Source organism: Abramis brama (genome assembly GCF_963993115.1).
Source record: "Abramis brama genome assembly, chromosome: 1".
Classification (NCBI taxonomy): Eukaryota; Metazoa; Chordata; class Actinopteri; order Cypriniformes; family Leuciscidae; genus Abramis; species Abramis brama.
In genome coordinates, this window is record NC_139963.1 from 37,062,474 (window position 1) to 37,079,397 (window position 16,924).

A 16,924-nucleotide genomic window follows, 5' to 3' on the forward strand; every position below is an offset into this window, starting at 1 on the left:
GGATGATTTACAACGTCAACTTTTGTTGAATTTACGCGAAATCTACAGACGCAAACAGACAAAGTGTAATAAAATAAAGACCTAAATGTGTATTTCGGACTTTTTTTCACCACAGTCTGAAAGAAGACATGTTATTGAAGACAAATATCCAAAAATCTCAAAATTGACCAGTAAAAAAAAAACAATGTTTTTGCCTGCCGTGTCTCGCCTTAACTCCTTAAGTCTGGTCGGAAGGTCGAAGGACTCTCACGAGGTCTCCCTGTTAGATCAGCTTTAGAGCTGGAGGCGCCCTCTCTCATCTCTCAGGGTCCCTTTAGAGTGCCCAGCCTCCACAGGGCTTTGAAGCACTATGTAGATCCAGGATCGAGTAGAGTTACTCCCCTCGTTTGCAAGGGTTATAAAGTACTATGCTGAGTTTTACTCTCCAGGATGCCCGTCTCTATGATCCGGTTTGTGAGTGAACTACTGCCTTTAATTGCAGTTTTTCCCTATTGGATTTTGTGAGAGACTCTGTTTAGGAAACAGACAGGCTGTTGGCAAGACTAGGTCAGTAAATTTGACCAGGTTGACCATAAAGGGTTGACTTTATGTTCCCCTCAGAAAGTGACTGGACAGGACTCCTTTCAGACCCCCTGGCGTTTCTGACATTTCACAAGCCATAATTGGCATGCACTCCCCTCAGCGTGGTGGCATTATATATTGTTCCCCATTGCATCATCGACGCAGTGCGAGTTCCCTATGGAAAGGGAACGTCTAGGTTACGACTGTAACTTCTATTCCCTGAGAACAGGGAACGAGACACTGCGTCGTTTGCCATGCCTCGGGGATGCCTGCTGAACAGTCCTTTCAGAAGATAAGTGAATGACATGTTCTCTAGGTGCACCTTTTATACTTTCGGGTCACACTAGTAGTGACGTCATAGGCTGTTGCCAGTCAATATCGATTGCAGTGATTGTGATAGCTTTTCAGACACCTGTTGACAAGGAGGGTATTCCCCATAGCATCATCGACGCAGTGTCGAACAGAGGTTACAGTCGTAACCTAGATGTTTTAGCACCCCAAGTTCATTATAACAGAGGTTTTCCTTTAGTTCGATATGGTGTCACTCAGGACCCTTTGAATGAGTTAGTCAAGTGAACCAAGAATAAAAAGGGAAATGCTGCTGCTAAAACTCAGTGATAACTATCACATCTCAGGGCCTTTGAAATGTCAATGTTAAGGCTGTTAATAATAACATGCTAATTTAGTGTGTTTAATTATATAAACCAATAATGCAATAAAAAATAAATAAACATGTCAATTAATCATGTCTTCAACCAGTATGTAAATTCTTGAGTCGCCAAACCTTCCCACAGAGCAGGAAACACTGAATAATTACCAGTTAAAGTTTATGTATTATCTTTTCCTCTTTGTCAGGAGATAAACTGGTTATAGGTAACATTTCGTGTGAATGCTCTTGTGTAATAAACTGGTTCAATTGCAAAAATTGTTCACTGTGGTCTGTACTTTAGGTATACTTTAGTCAGCGACAGGCTTGTAATGTCTTTTCAATGCTTTCATTTGCCACAATAATATCATGTCTTTGAATTATCTTTATTTGAAGGGCTTTTCTCAGCAAATATTGTAATATGATCAGCACTTCATACACTTATTAATTTGATTTAGATGATTTCAAATCAATCAACAGCCCTTGTGAATATTTATTATTTTATTTTATTTTATTTGTATTTTATTTATTTACTTATTTTTGTGTGTGTGTGTTGAGTTTGCGAAGAAGGGGGGGATACAGAGGACTCCAAAGAAAATTTATCATGAGGATCTTGACAGTATGGGTGCCCCCTTTCCTTTATTTCACAGTACTTTGTCTGAAAGCAGGTAACATATTTTTTAAGAAATACAAAATAACACTCATTGTGCTCTTGTTTGTATATGATGCTCTCCGTTCACAGATTTTCCAACATTTCTAAATTGAATGAGATACAGGAGTGCTACACTATGCAATATAAAAACATGTAAGTTACTTGCTAGATTACCTATAAACCTGACAGCTCTCAAAATCTACTGAAATGTATTGTCTTTAAAAAAAAATTACAACAGATGAAAACTTTTCAAAAACATCAACACTTAAAAAAAAAAAAAAAAAAAATACAGTTATACAGATAGTTCCAGAAGTTTAAGGCGGTTGAAATAAAAAAAAAGAAATTGGACAACCCAGTTACTTCCTGTACTTCTCTAAATAGCTGATGTACAACTCCAGTGGCAACAGTTCAGCTGGGTAATTTAGTCTTTCTCACATGCCTCACCTTCCGGATCAGCGCTGATCATCACAAGGTCCGTGCAGTGGCATTCGACATTTACAAAAGCATTTTTACCCGCCAAACAGTAAGAAAGCCTAAAACAAAACCTAATTTTTTTTTTTTTTTTCTGATTGATTAAATATTTTTGACAGAAATGACAAATGCATGAAACTGAAAAGAAGTATGAATATCAAAACACGGCATACAGCATGAAAAATGGGAATTATGTGGTTGTAAAAAATTACAAAGAAATTACAGCTGAAAAGGCTGCTTAATGTATGTAATACATTCATCCATAGGGCTGTTGGCTCGAGACTGGTGGAAACATCTGCAGAAAAATGTGTGATGAGCTGCCACCCAAGCACTTTGGTTCACGATCAGATAACCCCTCACTACTATTAGGCATCGTAAGGTAAAAAGCAGAAGTGCATGTTTTGTGGAGCGATTCACTGGTAAACAAACCAAACATAACTACTGAATGTGTATCAAAATGTTCTACTTCTCCAATGCTTTTCATTTTCTTCCACTTTGACACTGCAGTCTTGTATGCAGATGTTTCCTCTACACCATCCCAACCAAACGGATTTACATTGTGGTTATGATACACAAATGTAACATAAAATAAGCCTTTGTGTAATATTGTGTGGTCTGATCAGAGGCATGGATTAAAAAGAAAATTGGCAAAGCAGGGTAGCGTAAACTGTGGCCTAAAGGAAAATATGCCATTTCATTGACCAGTGCAATGTTTATCCATCAGGACGGTAAACATTCATTTAAAGACAGATAATATCACTGGAGCTAACTCCGAAATCCATGGTCTAAACCTGAATCATACACATCATAGTTTTTTTTTTTTTTTTTTTTTTTTTTTTAACAGCAAACGTTGCAAATATAGAAACAGTATCTGTACATAGTTCAATTGTATTTAGAACAAACTCAAATATTGGGAGAAAAAAGGTCCATAAATTACAGTGGTCCTGCAGAAGAAATACTAAGATTTCAGAAGATGTCTGTCACTGTTGGGTTCTTTTAGTCTCACAGTACACAACAGCAAATCCACTGTCACAGGACTTGGCCATGCGGTAATCAAATACTAAAAATCTATTTCAACATATATATAATTGTTTTGTTTTTTTAATATATATATATTTGCAATATATTCTCCTCTTGTTGCTTTAAGTAACATCTTTTAATTTTGGTACACAAACCTCTTTCCCTAAGTTGAAATTCACAGAAGTGTAATATTTATCCGTTAGAATGTGATTTCACAAGATTAAGGATTCATTCTGGTCCTGTTCTTTGTGGTCCATCGGAAATGGAAAAGACACAGACAAACACTTGAGTAGATTAAGATTTATGTTGGGCCGACACTCCCTTCCAGTAATCTAGAATGTCATGCAGGTCTTCATCCTTAGCAAACTGCACTTTTTTCCTCAGAGCGTGGCCCGCAGCCATGTACTCATCATCTTTGTGTCGCTTGCGATGGAGTTTAAAGCGCTCCCAGATGCTGTGCGATGGTTTGCAGTAGTACTCGGGACTAGATGAGTAACTGAGATTGTGGTACTGGGGAGAGAGCTGTGAGTAAGCCAAGTCTCTGGCCCGAGGCCGTGTAAGGGGCTCCAAGATGGAGGTTTTCCGGCTGTCTGGTCCTTCCAGCTCCTCAATTTGGTGGGAGTCTGGGTAGGAGTGCCGATGCTCGCTATACTGCCGGATCTTCTCCGCCTCTGCCCTTAGTATTGCAGCTGCGGGTGTGATGGTCAGGATAGTCTCCCCTGTGGGTGAAGTCTTCTCTATGTACTTGGACTCTGACTTGTACGAGGCCTCTGAACGGTAAGGCCTCGGGCTCCGCATTGGACCACCAGTGGCTGTACTCGGACGCTTTGGAGAAGCATCTGATCCGTGATGTCTTTGTAAAGAGTGGTGGTAGCTGTCCTTGTAGACAGGTGACAGGAAGCCAGACTTGCTCTGAGGCTGCTCTGAGATCAGTACCAACTGAGGTTCAGCTGTTGACACAGCACCAGATTTCACCCCTTGGAAGGAGGTTGACTCTGATTTGAGAGCATCTATGCAATTGTTAATGATTTGGTTGACCTTGTCCACCTCCTTCGCGATTGTTGAGATTTCGGCAACCGAGCCTTGGCTGTTGCCAGGCATGGACATCTCACATTCCCTTCGATCTTGGTGTTCCCCTGTTCTCACTTCCATGTAATTCCCTTTGGCCATTTTCGGAGTTTCACTGATGTCTTGTAGTTTGTATTGCTCCATTTCACTGCCGGAGGGTAGATAGGGCATGCGGGTCATGCTTTCCCCAGCCATCATTTGCTTTTGAGACATCCTGGATATTGTTCCGCCCTCCAGTTCACCACCGTATTTAAGCTCAATTATGTTCTTCTTTAAACTACCTGCCTTTTTGTGCTTTTCATCCTGTTGTCTCTTTTTTCGGAGGCAATAATAAACAATCCCTAAAACAATTACCATACTGAAAAGACATCCTAAGATAGTCATTATGTAGTGAGTGGCTGTTGCATTACTATCTACTCGCTCTTTTCCATTCCTATGCCCAGTGGACAGTGTCAGACAAGTGTGATTGAAACGCAACGAGTTTCTTATGGAAGCCACACAGTAGGTATAATCAGTGTGGGGTTTCAGGTTTTTCAGTTCAATGTCCTCCTTCTGCCGCTTCAGATTCTGTATGTCAGTGAAGAAGCTGTTGTTGTACAGGACAAGGATGTACATCTTCTTGTAGGGGTAAGGGATCTGAACAGTGATTACTGCGTTCGTGTGAGACACTTGCTTGAGTTTCATGACTGGTTTCACATCCAAGTCTATGTAAGTGGGACTTATGCTGATTTCCTCCGGCTCGGTCCCTGAGGGACAGTCATCTAGCCCACACGGTGTTGAGTCCGGAGGGAAAGTAGTGGTCTCGGGAGGCACAGGGATGTACGGAGTCACGTAGTCCTCCGTGCACACAGTGGACAGTATATGCAGAGCATTTCGGTATGTGGGATTGTTCGGATTCTGGCTTAGTAGACTGTAGCCCGAGACTCCTACAGGAGAATCGCACACCATCCGTTCACTTGTCCTGTTGGGAAAGACAGAGAGCCACTTAACAAACCCCAAGAGCTCACAGGAGCAGTTGAAAGGGTTGGTGTAGAGTTCACAGGTGGTCAGCTTAGTCAGGCTGGTAAAGGTGGACCCATCTAGCACCTGGATGCGGTTCATGGAAAGGTCAATGTTTTCTATGTTTGGGCACTCCCAAAAGGCATTGGGTGTTACAGTCTCAATCAGGTTGGCCTGGAGGTAGAGGTACTGCAGCTTGCCCAAACCCCTGAGAATCCCTTCAGTCAAGTTACGCAACTTATTGAAGCCCAACTGGAGAACCTGCAAATTGAACTGGGCTGAAAAAGCCCCATCCTCAATGTAATTAATCTCATTCTTGGTCAGATTCAGGTATGTGAGGTTGGTAAAGCGGCTGAGGGCAGAGTAGTGGATGCTCTTGATCTTGTTCTCATTCAACCGAAGGTCCACTATGGTGCTGTTGATATGCTGAGGGATGGCCTCATAGGGTGGCTGGTTTTGGCTGCAAATGGCCAGCCATACAAAGCCCTTTTCGCCCTCTATGAGCCAGCAATCCCCCCTCACACCACCTATGTGAGTCAGAAAGATTATGGCCACAGACCAGAAGAAGGCACTCTTCACCATGCCTCCATTACAAGCTCCTGATGCCCTCCTGGAAGCCATGAGCGATGCCAGTTGGTAGCAGCTTGGGGTAACACTTGAGTTTGAACTAGGCTGGATGGAGCCTCACAGTATTTGAGCAGGGTAATAAACCCTTTCCCTTTAGCCAAGGGACAAAAATGTTCAGTCTCTGGTCCAGAGAATTATTTCACATGAGTTGGGTGTTTCTGCACTGATATATCAGCCCCTTATTAAACCCGCTGACCATAGCTTATTCATTTACAGGTTAAGTCTCCAATGGAGAAGTCTTCACGCTAGTGGAGTGCTAGAGCTGGGTCTTAGTGTTTCACCAATTCAAAATGGCCTGTGCTTATTTCCCCAGGGTAGAGCATTGTTGATGGCTTTCATCCTCTTGTCTTTTCTTCTCTTCCACCATTTTAGTCTCATTTATGGGCCCAGAGGTACACCCTGGATAAGAAAAAGAAAAGAAAATGAAAGCATTGACTGACGCTCACAAAGTCTTTAAATTAGAAAAGCAATATTCGAAATACAGTTCAACATGGGGCAGCAGTGAAGACGTTTCATACTATACAAGAGTGTGCAACCTAATACAGCTCAAAGGAATAATTAAAATCATCCCATTGTATTTATTTCCCTAACCCCTCACTCATATGTCCGTGGACCTATGGAAGATAAATGAACTTTGCTAGCTGACCATCAATTTGTTTTGCACACAATTTTTCTTCCCTTCAGTTCCTGTGACATACTGCTATTATTGGCCAATTTCCACCTGACAGATAAAATAAAACAAAAGTGTCCCTGTTCTCCCTCCATTAACTCTGAAACTATCAAAATGCACAGAACCAATATTTGGGGGATGAAACAAATCAATTTCACTTTGTCCTTTAAAATGTTCAAGTGAAAACAACCAGTCGCTCTTGAGACCAGTTTTTCAAAAATTCAAATGCATCCATAGAGCTTTTGAAGAATTGCATGTAATGTTAAAAAATGTACTAGATTTGGGCAAAAATACACATAATCAATTACTAAATAATTAAAAAAAAAAATAACACTGTGGGTGAGAGAAATTCTGTATTTCACAAGCTGCTTTGCCTCTAAAGTTTTCTCAAGCTTTTCCTTGATACTCATTTATTTTTAAATGAAATACCCAGCTATGGAGACAGAAGGAAATCACATGGGAATAGTATTTCTTTAAAAGACACTGCCCTCACAGAGAGAAGGTACGTTCCCTGGGTGGCAGAGACAAGAGGGAGCTTCAGTTCACAGTCATCCCTGGCAGTCTTTGAAACTACATTGAGACAGCCGTAAGCAGTGTTGGCTGTATCGCAAATCATTTTGTGAGTTAAGAGAGGATGGGAACGGGTTTGAAAGTAAAGGCTTTTCTTTCCGCTGCACTCCTTCTCCTCACACTCCTAAAACACCTACACACTCCTGTGTGTATTTGCATTTACTGCTACATTAAAGGAGCAATATATTGTCCTGTAACTAATGACCACTTTGTCCCCTATCACAGCAATGTCAAGTAATGTGCATTATCCATATAATATGGATAAAACTAGGCTATGTGTTAAAAAAAGAACACAACAATGGCAGCACAAAATGAAAGTCATTCATTATTGCACTCTGTATCCTTAAAGCTGGTGGAAGCTCCTAAAACCTCTTTGCTAGATGGAGGAATTATGAGTAAAGACTTGCACAATATTGAGTTCTTTACAGTGATTTCAACTGCACTAAAAATTCTAATTGCGCTGTCTGATTGGCCCGCCGTAAGCCGTAACTTCAGCAGCTTTTTGCCCTGTGGAAGCCACAATGACTGTAAGAGAGGGAGCACACTGATTTTACACAAGCCATATTAGTGAATTATGCAAGAAGGGCATGCTTTCACTGAAGAGGAAAGAAGCATACTGTAGATGGACACGGTTCATAAAACTCATTATGGAAGGCAGTGGATCAAAGCTGGGATTTCACTGGACTTTGCCTGGGTTCCTCCTAATTGATATGTTAGATTGTCTATGAGTTAAGATGACGCATCTTACGCGCTGGTGTAAACCACAAATTACATGTCATGCATCTAATGAAATCTATTTTAATCAGTGTCTCAACTAAGCATTTAGAGAGATCCAAAAGTCCGAGAACACATTGAAAATATGGGTTTTAGGATTTAAGAAACAAAAGTTTTATTGTGTGCGTGTGTGTGTGTGTGCGTGCGTGCGTGTTTCACAAAGAAAAAGACTGCATGTGGTTATTTATAGAAATATGCATTTACACATGACAAATACACCCGCATTTTCCCTTTGAGACTTGCAAGATTCTCTGTCTGCCACTGAAAAAATTACATTCATGACAAACAAAGTAACACTGAAGTCATTTGTTTTTGAGAAATACTTCCAGTTTCATCAGACTGAGAGAGATCATTTTCATAATCTGCAAACAAATATAAATTTAAAACAAAGTGGTACAAATGTAACATTCAACCATGAATTTACCTGTTCATAAATTCCAGAATAATCATTTTCATACCATCATAGAAATTTAAATGCAGAACTTTCAGTCACTTAATAAATATAACTTGCAGTCACTAAAATATATTGCTGTAAGTAATTTTAATTCAATTTCTTTTGTTTTATTTTATTGATAGTTAGCCCTAATTTTAATTTAGCAATGTCCATGAACCGAAGCAGACATAATCATATCCAATTTCTTTTAACAAACTTTTTCCTGCCACTAAACTGCCACAATGCAATCAAATACTTCTTGTGTGGTTTTAAATTCAAAATTCTAGAATATGTCGGAGAGAAATTTCACGCAACTCCATTACAAAGAGATTTGTGGATATATTTTCCTGGTGTTCACACTCTTAGATTTGTGAAAGGCAACCAGGCCTCTGTAAAATGGTATATTAACATTCGGGGAGGGTGATGTAATTGGAAAGTTTCAAAAAAACATAAGCCGTCCCCCAGAGAGCTCCTATTATTTGCTGAAGCTCAGCACTTCTGCTCTGAGGTGTGTGTGTGTGTGTGTGTGTGTGTGTGTGTTCACGAGTACCACGGCACGCACCCACCTCGCCTGCTCACGGCCCATATTTTTCTCTGCCGACTGTTAGGACAGTGACAGGACAGGCAGGCGATGGGCTGATAGACAGCTTCATCATGCCACACTGCTTTCTGGATGGTTTAATCCTCAGGCCGTGCCGCTGCCTGCTTTCAGCTGCCCTGTGCAAACAGATATCCTGCTGTCCAGAATGGCAGCTGCTGACACAAGATCCCCCAGTGTCACGGACAGGTGCAGAGGCAGGAACCTTAGCAGGTGGATATATATTGGTGGATGGAGATCAGAATGACAGCTCATGGTAATGGTGGCTACAGCACCAATCGACTAGATCCATCAATGACACTTGAAGGTCAGAGGTTATCTTCTTAGTCAGCTGACCTTTCTCTGTTTGATTTGTCTTTTTTTCAGACCGGCAAGCTGTTGTCTACGTTAATGAAGTCAGACATTAAAATGACTAGCAACAGGACAAGGCAGATGTGCACTGACTAACTTTTAGCATAGGATGCATTGTTCTGTAATTTGAAAACATTGCACAAGGGTTTTCTTTTATTCCCAAAATAAACCTTTGTCCCTGGTTTCCTGTGTAGCACCTATGGTGTTTGTTTTGGTGTGTCAGACTCAAATCTGTTTAGGTAATTGTAGTCTGATGAAATCTGAAATCTTTGCAATATGCTGATTCGGTACTCAATAAATATTTAGTTTTTTACTATCAATGTTGAAAACAGTTGTGCTGCTTAATATTTGTGTGGAAAACATGATTATTATTATTATGATAATGATTGATGATGATGATTGAATGATGATTTGTTTTTTTGTTTTTGTTTTACATACATGAATAGGAAGTTCAAAAGAGCATTTATTTGAAATTATTTGCAACTTTATCAATGCCTTACTGCCACTTTTGTTCAATGTAATGTGAAAAAATAAAAATAAAGGTACTCATTTCTTAAAAAAGACCCAAACTTTTGAATACTAGTGTTCATCATTTCTTTAACATCTGACGTAGATACACAAGATTTTAGCAACACTAGCTATGTTTACATGGACACCTTTTGGTTCAATCGGAATGAAATCAATACGATTGATGAATCCGAACACGGTGTTTACATGAACGATAAATAAAGTAATCGGGTTGATGTGCGCGTTTATATGTCACAAGTTTCAAATCGGAATAGATTTTTTGACATGCGCACACTGCACAAATATACAGAGTTTCCCGCTGTTCGCGCAGAACTATTCTCCTCTATTGGTTCTTTATTTGTTTTAAACAGCAGACGTAATATTAATCCATCTCTGGTCATGATTTGGAGACAATGAGCATATTAACCGTTTTGCCGTGCTGCTTATATTTATCACGCAGTAAAAATGCCCCTCCCCGCGGTCAAAACCAGTCGTCTGTGGATGAGAATCCAAAACAAGGACTGGTGGGACGTTGTCCTGCTTCACTTCAAAGACGCTGAGTGACACTTTATTCAACAGGAACAAAAGCTCGTTCTGCGCATCATACGTCATTATGCTATTTAACGTCATTGCACATGCGCAGTCCTTTCAGTTACGGTTTTCAATCCGATCAAGTGTTTACATGTTCTCTCGATCGGATTACGAAAGGAATAAACCACCCCTTTTAATCCAATCGAAATTTCGTTCGGATCGAGCTCAATCGGAACAATTAAGGTGTTTACATGAAGGTTTTTTAGTCCGATTGAGCCGTCAATCCGATTATAAGTGTCCATGTAAACGCAGCTACTGTCTGAACAAACATATCAGATTTCATTTCTTACACAATAATTGAATGCAAACAGTTAATCCTAAAGTTCTGATTTGAAAAACATATGTATGTGCAGTTTGATCAAAGCCTTCTGCCCTTAATTGTTGTTGGCTCTGTGTCGACTAAATCACATGACTTCAGTTGCCCTTGTTCCATACATGGTAATAGCTGGAGGAAAAAATCCTGTCCACAAACTCTCCTAGTGCAGCTGCATTACATTAGTCTTGTAGTAAACTGTAATGGACAAATTTGTTTTTGGAGTTGCATAAAAGTTCAAATAAAGTGAACCAAGAGGGCAATGCATTCACAAAGCATATTATAAACAAATTGTAGGCATCTGTGATGGTCTATTCATTTCATTTAGAGTTAATTTAGAGTCTTCACATACAAGCTGCAATTCGTGCCAACCACCGTGAAACTAATGAAGTAGCACCCAGAGGCTTATAGAAACTAAAGCGAGTGCGACATGACTGTTTTTGAATTGTTAATGACAACATAAGCAACAAATGTAGCAATGGAGATATCCACAATTGCGTTTCTCACCCACATCATCTCAGCTGTGCGGACAATCTTCAAGGTAGAGCTTGTATAATCAGCCATGTAAGTTGAACACTTAAAGTTGGGTCATTAACACTTGGTAAACAATAGCCGTGTTTCCACTGTCGGGCCAAAAGCGAGCGTGCTAGTGCCTGCCAGGGCCAGTTCCAGGGCTTGATTGGGCCTGTTCGGGCCTGATCGGGGCTTTCTCGGGGCCAACGGCCAGGGGGTTTTGGCCTGCCGAATTCCTTGGTCCAAAGCAGGCCAACTGGGTCTTGAGGAATGGTCATGAACGAAGGCGGAGTTTACCTGAGTCATGAGAGGTTCAACACCTCTGTTCATTTCCTATGTTTTCATACCAAGCTACCAGCTGACCTTAACATTTAAGTCATTTAAAAAAAAATTCAGCTCAAAAGATACTTTCAGACACAATGCAGCGAGTGTTTGAAATAACTGATCCGACAGGGATTCTGATCACCATATGAGGCAAAAATATATTTATATGCAATGCTAAAGGCTACATACTGTATGCTGACCAGTGAGATAATAAATACACATGTTATGGAAAATACCAGAGATAATTGTGTATATATTTGGTTTAATGTTTCATCTGTCTCTTCCCTGTGCCTTTGTTGATACCGGACTTAAACTTTGTCTGTGTCCAAAATCGCCCCCCATACCCTTAAATAGGGCACTGTTTGAGGAGACAGCCATTTGTAGTGAAACCATTATTGAAACCATAGTGGACGTTATCGAGTGCCTAAAAACAGCATGTTTGAATCAATTAATTTTTTATCCATTTCAGAGAGCCAGTGGGAGTGAAATCTTGACATCAGAATGAGGCCTAAGGGAGGGATTATATGAAATTGTTATTCAGTGTCGGCTGGGTTTGAGTTTGGAATTAACTGTGGTTTACCAACAATGCACATTTCTATCCTAAACTCAAACATTGTGCCAATCATTACTGCTTCCCTACCCACAAATTTGTGCCCTCTCATCGCATGTTCATCCACACATATTAATGACTCTCGCTCTGCATATGCCATTAGTGGCTGCTGGCAGGCAGGGTTAGAGAAATTCACTTTGTTTTCAGGGGTGCCTGAGGAGGGGCACGGACAGCCATGTGTTGAGAGCTGCTTGGCATCAGCTATTGGATGGATGTGAAATTGGTTGGCCTGAAAAACCTGTCTGGATGTGGCCAGAGCTTCTCACATCAGTAATGGTGCTATGCAGTGACATGACCATAGTTTGGGTTGGAACAGTTTTTGATATGGATCCTGAGTCTCTCAGAACAGATGCCTCCCATACAAACAGGAAGAATGAGGGACATGGAGAAAAAAATTCACTTACGGTCTTAAAGGGATAGTTCAGCCAAAAAAGAAAACATTGGCAGGGAAAGAGTTAATATATCTAAAGTGGACCATCAAAATAAAGTGTTAGCGAATTCTGTAAAATGCATGTTTAGAGGGACATGAGTGTGAGTAAATAATGAATTTATAAAATTCAGATTTTTTATAAAAGACTGATTCAGAGAATGACAAACCTACTTTGAATATTGCACATTCTGATTAATCACTGGCGCTTATAATTATAAACTATGGAATTCATAATTCTTCCAGACTCCCACTGATGCTCATAAGAACAAAAGTATCTTTAAAGTTGTACTGCTTATAAAACGCATCAAACCAAAGAAAAACACGGGTTCAAACTATATATGAATCTGAATTCCTGCAATCTCCAAATATCAAAAGCACAATCCCCAAAACCATACAATGTGTGTGTCCTCTGTTGCCAGTTGCATAAACTGCTTAGATTAGTCTTGCAAGTTAGTCATCTTCTTTTTTTTTTTTTTTGAAGATTAGTTATAACTTTTTAAAGACAGTTACAAAAAAAGGTAAAACAGTTTCATTTAAATCGAAAAAGTAAGACTGATCTTGTTTTACTGCTAGTTGGTCAATCTAGTTCTTAAGACACATGTCTTAACATAGTGGCTAAGCTTATGCAACTGTCCTACCACTGGGAATTATGAGTGGAAAGAATGTGTTTGTGAACCCTTTGAAAATATCTGAATTTCTGTATTGATTACTCATAAAATCTGTCCAGATTTTAATTTAACAAACGATCATACACAAACACAATTTGACTAAACTAATAACACCCAAACAAATCTTTGTGCAGCTCTGTAATGTACTTATAAGGCCATATGAAAGCTTTTGGGATGGAGGCATGATTAGGGTGACTGGCTGCCCATTTTGTGGGACAGTCCCAAAATTGGGAGCTTTGTGCTACATCCCACAAGACTTAAGCTTCCCTGAAATCACAATATCACAATAAGAAATATAATACTAAAAATGCAATCATGATCTAGCTACAGTAGAGCGGGTAAATTACCAACGCATTCGTAGAGAAGGATTTTTTCCACTGATGACGACTGGACGAAGCAAAGGCACCAGTGTGGATCTCATCAAAACTCGTGAAATACAGCTACACCAGCCATGACTTCATCTAGACACATACTGGATAAGAACATCCTGATCAAACCTGTCAGATAAAAAAATAAAATAAAAAAAGCAAGTTCAAGATGAGTCCGGTAAAATGAAACAAAAGAAAATAAACAGGTCGCTACTTAAGGAAATTTGTATTAGTATTAGTGCTGTCAAATTTATTAATCGTGATTAATCGCGTCTAACATAAAAGTTTGTGTTTATATAATATATGTGTGTGTTCATATTATAAATATACATACACACAGACACAAAACACACACACACACATATAAATATACATAAATAAATATAATATAAACACACAAATATATAAACAAACTTTTAATGTTAGATGCGATTAATCGATTTGACAGCACTAATTAGAATAAAATGTGATTTTTAGCTACTAGGTCCTGTAAAGTAAATTCCACTGTATCACTCAAACCTGGGCAAATTGAGTCACAGAGCTGGTCACAATTAACAAAGCTTTAAAACGTTATCATCCAACATGATGGTAAATAGGCCTTCTAACTAATGTAAATCAATATTTAAATAGTATAATAGTAGTACATATCTCTCATACATGTGTCCTGTATTGTCCCATAAAATCCCATATACTGTCCTGCAACAGAGCAATAACCACCCTACGCATGATTCATACTAACAAATCATATTTGTATTTTAACATATCTCATATCTCATCTCCTGAACTGAATTTTTTTCCTGAAGGTAAAAGCTTCCATGTAAAGATCTTTAGGTTTTTTTTGTACTGTGTTCCTATGTTCCCTAAATAAATATTTTTGCCTGGTTTGCAAAATGGTTTTGTTATTGAATAAGTGCTGGGACGGAAGACAGGGGCTCTGAGGACCATTAGGTTTTTTTTTTCTTTTTTTTCCTGTTCCTTCTCTACCTTAGACAGGGGAGTTCATAACAGTCTTCAACAAAATTGTTATAAAGTACAACTGTTTATGTGTTACTAGTCAAATTGTGTTTGTTTACTAACACAATGTATAATTGTGACTAATAAAATCAGACCACATCTTATGAGTAATCAATACAGAAATCTACAAAAAAAAAAAAAAAAAAAAAATATATATATATATATATCAAAGGCTCCACAGTAAGTCAGACTCACAACTATATCCATTGGGATTAAACACCACCAAACTGCGACACTGGAATCATCGCTCAAACCTTCGTCCCCTCCTCTTCATCATCATCGTTATTTTTACCATTACCATTTTAAAACTGTCATTTAGGATATCTAGGGAAAAAAATAGACTAGTGGAGGGCTCAATCAGGAATACCGGGATGATCTTAAAGCAATACAGTTCCTCCGCAGCTTAGTCTCCAACTGAGCATGAAAAGAGAACAGAGAGGCAAATTATATCCGCACTTTACTCTATCCTTTACAAAAACTTTACCTACCAAACTCAAATGTCCATGAAATGAATATGAGAAATCCATCAGTGGAAAAATGTGAAGTAGGATGACTGATGGCTTTAATGGGCATAAGAAAACAGACTCCATCCTCTGTTCCATTCTCCCAAGTCTGTGACCTTTAAAGCAACAAAATGGCAAAGGCCAAGAGCGTGCATAACCTCAGCCAGCAGGATGCGGAGGCCTTTAGGTCTCTAGGTAAGTTCTGGTTAAACCAATAGAGACTGGGCTCATTAATATAACAGACATGCTATTTGTCCAGCCTGACTCACTCCAGTTAGACTGATTTTACTGCAAAGTGTCTGCATTCATTACAGATCAGCCACATAACTTGTTAGAGTCAACACTGAAGTGTTTGCAATGAAAAAAAAAAAATGAAAAAAAAAAAGCCTGATCTGCATAAGCCATCATTTATAAAAAAATGTATTCGTGTTTTCGCTTGCATTTGGCCCCAAGCTCCTTAAAAACATACTGAATCTCTTGCAAATATTAATATAAATGATTCCATTAACAACATGAGGCATGTGTTGTTGAGGAAGCCTGTACTCCACACTTAAATGAGCTACATAAACAAATGGTAATAGTGTCTGTAGGGAACCTTCTTAGCTCTGCTTTCTCCTCTGTCCATTCCTCATTAATAGCCTGAGTCTCCATGGTCCAGCAGAGGCCATGTGTGCTATAGGCCAGAACAGTCAGGGTCTTCAAGCCAGACGGAGCCTCCTCTGGGAGCGCACAGCTGCTCCCTGGTCTGGGTGACATTTCGCATTGGCGAGCATGCAGAGCAGTGATGGCTTTTTCTGTTGTTTCCTGTGCAAAACTTAATGAGACGGTAGTAGGTGAACTCAAAGGTTTTTACCACACATTAAGCACTTGTGAAATGTTCCTTGTTCTGGCCATTTGAAATTGTGTGGTATCATTTCATTAGGATTAGAAAAAAAAAAAAAAGAGATTTCTTTAATATCTCAGTCGTTTCCCCTAGACTGCAATGCAATTAAAGGAAGGGACTTTTGAGTAAAGTTTGCAATCAAGTCAAGATTCAAATCAAGATTTCTATATGAAACATTTCTCAGATTTTGATTTACACTACCATTCTAAAGGTTTAAAGTTTTTGAAAGAACTATCTTATGCACACAAGACTGCTTTTGTTTGATCAGAAATACAGTAAAAATAGTAATATTGTGAATAATTACTGTCATTTAAATATCTTTTTTTTTCTGTTTTAATAAATATGAAATGTGATTCATTCCTATGATGCAAAAGCATCATTACTCCAGTCTTCAGTGTCACATGATCCTTCAGGAATCATTATAATATGATGATTTGATGCTCAAGAAACATTTCTGATTGTGAACAGCAACTGAACTGAAGGTACATTATTTTGTCATTGGAAGTAAATTACCCTGAAAACCAATTGTCCTGGAAGAAATATTTTAGTTAATTTTGAAATCTCTGACTTGATTGCAGACTGAGAAGAATGAAGGCAGACTTTAAAGGGGTGGTTGATTATGATTTCACTTTTTTAACTTTAGTCAGTGTGTAATGTTGCTGTTTGAGCGTAAACAACATCTGCAAAGTTACAATGCTCAAAGTTAAAAGCAAAGGGAGATATTTTCTTTTAAAGAAATAACTTTTTAAGGACTACAACA

The 16,924-nt window shown here is 39.0% G+C and overlaps 1 protein-coding gene across 5 annotated transcripts in view; it reads right to left on the bottom strand.

The window, feature by feature from the left end:
* Positions 1–1,818: 1,818 nt before the first annotated feature.
* The window catches only part of elfn1a (extracellular leucine-rich repeat and fibronectin type III domain containing 1a), a 112,595-nt gene continuing 97,489 nt past the window's right edge, over positions 1,819–16,924 (bottom strand). For 3 of the 5 annotated variants that reach the window (XM_084087235.1, XM_084087237.1, XM_084087239.1), the window contains one exon: positions 1,819–6,443. In XM_084087235.1, coding sequence (XP_083943361.1) covers positions 3,645–6,038 — 2,394 coding nt within the window. In that variant the 5' untranslated portion in view covers positions 6,039–6,443 and the 3' untranslated portion in view covers positions 1,819–3,644. Of the gene's footprint in view, positions 6,444–13,743; positions 13,894–14,973; positions 15,193–15,876; positions 15,934–16,924 lie in introns of those variants that run through there. The other 2 variants (XM_084087238.1, XM_084087236.1) reach the window with 2 other exon arrangements.